This window comes from Abramis brama (assembly GCF_963993115.1).
Source record: "Abramis brama genome assembly, chromosome: 19".
NCBI classification, from domain to species: domain Eukaryota; kingdom Metazoa; phylum Chordata; class Actinopteri; order Cypriniformes; family Leuciscidae; genus Abramis; species Abramis brama.
This window is the reverse complement of record NC_139981.1, coordinates 8,601,251-8,608,282: the sequence shown is the minus strand read 5'-3', so window position 1 is coordinate 8,608,282 and position 7,032 is coordinate 8,601,251. Positions and strand designations below refer to the sequence as shown.

The following is a 7,032-nucleotide window of genomic DNA, read 5'->3' as shown; positions in this document are numbered from 1 at the left end:
AGTATATTTTTAAAAAGAGTACTATAGTGCCAACAGAATGTAATGTTTTCAGACACTTAATTGCATGTTAATTGCAAGTAAACAAAAATGTATTATTGTTTATTTTAAATGCAATTAGCTTAACTTTAGAGTTTATTTTGACCCACTTAAGTAGATCTTTATACGTAATTTCAGAATTACTATTGTCTTTGAAATATGGTTAAAGTGTACTGTCGAATGTACGTTATGGCAAACTAAAATATACTTTATTTCTATTGAAACTTAAATGATAATAGCCAATTTAATAATATGTATTTATAATTACACATTTGTAATGATAAATTTGCAATTTACTATGTTGGCTTGACAATGCCGGCATACTGACATTTCTTCTTCTTCTTCTTCTTCTTCTGAGACAAATTTAAAACAAATTTTAAACAGTATCTAGTTTTCAAGCTATACAACATCAATCAAGCACATGCAGAAACATACTGTGTTAATTCATGCTAGCAACATGTTAAAACATGCTAACATTCTGCTAAATAATGCTAGCAACATGTTAAATGCCGATTGTGTTGAAATGTGCAAAATCAAATGTGTTAGTAACATGTTAAATTATGCTAGCAATGTGCAAATTCATGTTAGAAACATGCTAGCAATGTGCTAAATCATGCTAGCAACAAGCTAAAACATATCAGCAACGTGCTAATGCTAGAAACATGATAGCACCATACTAAATCAACCTAGGAACATGTTAAAACATGCTAGCAACATGTTCTCAATGTGTTAAATCAGAAACATGGTAAATCATGTTACCAGCATGTTAACATTCTAGCAATATACTAAATCATGCTAACATGATAGCACCATAATAAATCATACCAACATGTTAAACACGCTAGCATCATGATAAAATAATGCTATCAACGTGCTAGAAATGCTAGAAACATGCTAAAACATGAAACAGCAATGTGCTAATTCATGATAGAAACACGCATTTAATGTGCTAAATCATGCTAAAACATGTAAACAACATTTTATTTACTTTATTTATTATCTTTTCAAAGTAATTTAAAACTTTCAGACAAGGCTTTTTCAAGCCAACATCAAAGTTTGTCATAAAACTTTACTCATCTAGTTACATTTAAATGTATAATCTTGTAATGTATATTGAATAGCACAGCTATTGCAAGTAAAACCTTTCAATTTGACATTACAAATTGCAGTGTTAAGAAACACAGACATGAAAGTGTATTCTCTGTAAGTACAATGCCCTTTTATTACATTGATATTGTTTACACATGGTTAAACACAGTTAACATTTTCATAATTTTTAAGTTTGTGACGAAGGGCTTAAGAACAAGACTCCTGCAGACTGCTTAATTAAGTTAAATGCATAATAGAAATGAATACAAATAAAGGTGGAGTTGTCATGTAAATTACATGCTAGTTCATTTAACAGAATGTTTGTGATCTTGTTTTTTTATTTTAGTAAATATATAAAGTAAGTGGTCTATTTGCACATTAAATGTAAGATCTACACTCATCAGGGGGCTGTTAAACAAAATGACCTTTATTTTATTTTGTTTCAAGCCAGAGAATTTTTTTTACCACCCAGGAAGAGTACAGGAGTGGCAGTTTTGTGGTGAGAGGGTTTCAGAAACACCCTTGAATGAACTTTCAGTTATGTAGTTTGTGCATAAACAACAATAAAATCACTTCCACAAAGGCTCTCAACACCTTGGTGGCTGCAGGGACACTGTTCCTGAAGTGAACTGTATCTGACATCTCAACTACAGTACTCATCTCAGGAGAAAAATCACAATAACATGACAAGAGAAAACCTCTGAACACATTGATTAGAGTCAGCTAAAATAATTCAGCTTGTTTTGTCCCAGCACTCAATTCAGGGAGCCACCTGAACATGAAATTGCTAAAGGAACAACACTAGAAAACTAATAATGTTATAGAATATGCTATTCTAAATTTGATGTTGTCAGGTATGTTTTGGGCATAACAGAATGAAAGAAAACAAACATACTCCTCAGTTTGAACATGCACACACAGCAAGCTGTTGTTATTCTTATCAGTAAATCTGGTCTCGGTGTTTATTTTCATTGTGGAATATAAGGGAGGTGGAGCAAAGACTGGATGAAATGATATACAGCAATGTCTCGCACATTATGAAGTTTGACTCAGTTGTCAGAAAATTTGTCTTGATATAGGTCTATTAGCAGCTATTGGTAGCCAGTGGAGACGAGTGGATCAAACACAAAATATTCCAGCAAGTGGTAAATTTAAAGTAGGCTAGTTGAGGGATAGATAAAGAATGATGTACTTTCGAGAACTCAAACCTCAGAGTGGAAAAGACAACAGGATTTTTCTTAAGATATGAATGATATGCTTGTATATAGTGAAGGTTGGGTGTGGAAAAGTTGTGGAACTTCAGTAGAGATGGTGAGAAATGGTGAGAAACTCGGCTCAGTAGAGATGTGTGTGTGTGTGTTTAGTCAATTATTCTTTATAATATATATATATATATTTTAATACAATTATTCTTTATTCCCCTAAAAGTGTCTGAGTGTCAGATATGAAATTATAGAGATCCCACACTTGGCACCCCACACACATTCAGTAGGCACTAGCTAATACACGTTTACTTTTTACTTAATAATTCTGGAGCCATAAGGCTTTTTTAATAACTTCTTTCATAACTTTTTTCGAACTCCTCCTAATAGGCCGTAGTTTCGATTTGCATTAAAACTATATTTAATGAGAATCAGCCTATAAGAAGCTTATTTACATTTTTGTTAATAACTCTTGATATATCATCATACCAGCTCGTCATACCAGCAGCAACAACATGCAACATTACTCACCATCATGCCCCACCACCGCCACTAGTTGGTTGTGCCAAGGCTAGTGGCACATCTGTTTGCTTGTTTGTCCATAGCGCACATGGACAACCACACATGGTCACTAGCAGTAACATTGGATATGGCTCACAAGATAGAGCATGCCACCAAAGAACAGAGTGCATCACATGCTTGGCACTCAGTCCGAAAACCCCGGATAATGGCGTCACGTTTTAGGGAGGTTTGTCATGTGCGTAGCCAGAGCTCAGCTGAACACCTGACTTAAAGAATCTACAAGGGAACTCGCCAGACAGCAGACATGAAGAGAGGCCTTGAAACGGAATCTGCTGTTGAGGAATACTGTCTGCTGCGAGAAGTAAACTACCACACTTGTGGATTCTTAATTCACCCCGATGCACCTTGGCTGGGGGCCTCTCCTGATGGGATTATTTTTGACCCTAAAGAGCACCATGTTTTTGGACTTTTGGAGATAAAATGTCCCAAAGTCAAAAGTTACATGGACTGTCTTTACCTTAAATTTCACAATGGCCTACCAGAACTGAAACAACAGCATGCGACATGCGTACTATTGGCAAGTTCAAGGACAAATGCTGATCTCAGGATTGGACTGGTGTGATTTTGTCGTTTATGCACAGGAATGACATGATGATCCAGCGCATATGCAAAGACATCAAAATGTTTCAGACCATTCGAGAGAAAGCTGATCATTTCTTTCTTTACTTTTACCTGCCAAGATGCCTACATATGTAAAAAGACAAATAATTGTTTAATATTGTATCAAAGTTTTTTGTATTTACACAACATCACTGTACATGTTTAACACTGTATCAAAGTGATTTATAATTACATTTACAGTCCTGCAGTGCAAATGTACAAGTTATTTATATTTACATTTACAGTCCTGCAGTGCAAATGTACAAAATTATTTATATTCACACGTTTACATTCCTGCAGTGCAAATGTGCAAAGTTATTTATATACACATTTATATTATTTATATTTAAACAAATCAATCTCCAACCAGTGTTATCTTGTCTTTAATCCTTTGCCCATGCTTTTACTAAGGGCCCATTCTGGTAATTTATAAGGAGGCAAGCAACTGTGTACAGCTGGTTGATGCTCCCTGTGATGGACAGAGGGATGACTGTGTCGAACAGCTTGTGTTCCTTCACCCTGCGGATGAGACGCTCGACGTGGACCCTCAGCCGAGCAATGGACTGTGTCTTCCTCACCTCATCAGCCGTCATCTGTTTCCTTTTTGACAGCAAAGCAGGTCTGTAGACTTTGCATGGCACACAGTCATCAACAAGAAAACCTCTGTCCACCATTATTGCCATTCCAGGTTTCAACAGAGACACAATCCCAGACTGCTTAAAAAGCTCCTCGTCACTGACAGTTCCTGCATACAGGGATGACACAAAGGTGACCACACCATGTGGTGCCATGCCGATTAACCCCTTGAAGGTGCAGTGGGACTTGTAATTGGAGAAGACTTCACTTTGAAGCAGGAGAGAGGACGGAGTTTGGCAACGCAGTTCCGTGCAGTCCATCACCACTTGTGTGTCTGGGTAGTCCTGGAACTCATTGGGTAGATGAGCCTTGACTTCCTCCTCAGACATCCATATGCAGACAGAGCCAAGAACAGTGTACAAAAAATTGGCCCACGTTGTAATAATTCGGCTAACTGCAGACTGATGAATGTTGAATCTGTGGGCCAGATCCTGCTGTGCTAGGCCAACTGAGAGGTGGATCATGAAGAGGAAGAACTCATCAATGGGCTGCAAGGACTGACCCTATAAAAATAACAAGGTTTGCAATTATGTTGAATTTTCACTTTCACTGAAAATGTAAAATTAAGTTTTGTTTTGCTATTTCTTTATTTACCCATGCACTGCCTCTTGTTTCAGCTTCACTCCATATTGTAGTTGCTCTTGCTCTGGTCAAACGAATCATGTTGTGGGATGCAGGTTCAATGAGTTTCCAGAAAGTCATTAAATGCCTGTAAGTCATGAATCTAAATGAGATGTAAGACATGTGTTTATATTAGGGCTGTGAAAAGATTAATCGCATCCAAAATAAAAGTTTGTGTTTACATAATATATGTGTGTGTACTGTGTATGATTATTTTGTATATATATAAATACACACACATGCATGTATTTATTTAAGAAATATTTGCATGTATAGACTGTATATATTTATATATAATTTATATTACATATATAAATATAAATGTTTTATATATAAATAATTTTTTCTTAAATATATACATGCAAGTGTGTGTATTTATATATACAAAATAATTATACACAGTACACACACATATATTATGTAAACACAAACTTTTATTTTGGATGCGATTAATCGCGATTAATCTTTTCACAGCCCTAGTTTATATACATACACACACACATATACATACATTTTTTATATATATATATATATATATATATATATATATATATATATATATATATATATACACACACAAACATACTTACATACATGCATTCATACACATACATATATACATTTATACAGACATTTTAAAACGTACCTAGTGTAGAACCGTATATCATCGTCGGAAGCAGCAAATCGCCCCAAACAAAATCTTTGACTGACTGACAAATCTTCCACCTGTCTCATTAGTCTGTCCACCTTTTTATGGAGATCTTCTATCTGATCCAGTGCATTATCAACTGCCGCAGGTTCTGGAACTGAACAATAATCATGTTCCAGATAATGGGCATCCATTGGCACAGGAACCTCATCCACTTGAGTGTAAACCTCCCTTCTTTGCCATACTCCGGTGGTGCGCCTTGGTTCAGCAACGGAGAAGCCGTTCCACTGGAATAAGGTTGGTACAGCTCCCTTCCGCAGCAAGCGACGCCCTTTAGGGGTCGATGGCTCAGTCAGATCATCACTTTTAAAGTGACGACTGCAGACCCTTGTATGAGATGTGATGTTAAATCTCTCACGTCGAATGTTGTGAATCCACTCTCTGCGTGTTTCTACGTCCACAGGAAAAGTGTGGAAACTCAGTATAGAGTTAAACTTTGAGGAGGCCTCACAAAACGGGACACAACAATGTTCAGCCGAACTACTGTCTTCCCGCCGTTGATATTTAAACTTTCTGGAAGCCATCACTACAATGCTTAACTATATAACACTATATATAATAATTACATTTTAACGCTGTCAAATGATTTATATTAAAGTTTTGCCGCTAGTACACTTTGCTATAGAACACGCTATGCGGAAGTAAAGACGCTGGCCGAGATTCTCCCGGAAATACGTCAGCAGCGTTCGTGCATATTCGTCTTCTTCTTTAAATTTATTGGCGGTTGGCATACCAATTTGGTGCATTACCGCCACCAACTGTTTGGGGTGTGGAGGTTCAATGCGGATTTAGACGCTTATATATAAAAAAACAATTAAAAAGAGGTTTATTCTTGGTTGATCTTAAATTCTATCAAATAGATCTGTTTCTTTTAGGTACCACATGAGAACTGGCCATGCTGATGGTTTTAATGTAGAAAAAGAAAGTAAACCCTCTACAGATAAATGTGTATATCCTAATTCTTTAACTTTTTCTAACAGTATGGTTCTCTCTGTGCTGTATGCTTCACACACTCTAGCAATACATGTTTTTTGCTTTTCGTCAGCTGTTTTCAATGCGATTGTCTGCAGTTTTTACTCTGTTTTTGCCATAACTGACAAAAACACGATATGTTCTCGTTGTGTTGTGGCGACATCATGTGGTCAACATGTGAACGACACGTCCCGTCTGATCGCCTGGAACTCACCCAGGTGGAACATCACCAGTGATGGGACATTTAATTTGGGATAATCCCACGTCCAACCAACACAAGAGACCCGGTTTCGAGGGAGGACTTGATTTGTCACCACACTGGTCAGACAGTAAATAACCGACGCAGACACGTCTACAGACTAAAGTCCATCCAAAAAATCGTCCGCAATTCCGTGAGGAACTGATATGAATCTTTACTCCACCGTCAATCACGTACTTCACCGACCTATATATACCTTCACGAGCACTGGGCGTCTGTCTGGGACCAGTGCTCGTAAAGCTGGAAGTAGAGTAATAGGGTTCTGCCTGCAAGGTCGGGGTTTTTTTTGGCCAACAGGGGGCGCCCTAGATCGTAACCATATATAT

The 7,032-nt window shown here is 37.0% G+C and overlaps 1 protein-coding gene across 1 annotated transcript; it reads right to left on the bottom strand.

Moving 5' to 3' along the window:
• Window positions 1-3,796: 3,796 nt before the first annotated feature.
• Window positions 3,797-5,999, bottom strand: LOC311069467 (uncharacterized protein; the record flags this gene model as incomplete). The annotated part of the gene is made up of 3 exons (XM_084092646.1): window positions 3,797-4,648; window positions 4,740-4,869; window positions 5,413-5,999. 3 exons carry the CDS (start codon window positions 5,997-5,999, stop codon window positions 3,893-3,895), a joined length of 1,473 nt encoding a protein of 490 aa, XP_083948772.1. The 3' UTR covers window positions 3,797-3,892.
• Between the last annotated feature and the right edge of the window lie 1,033 nt (window positions 6,000-7,032).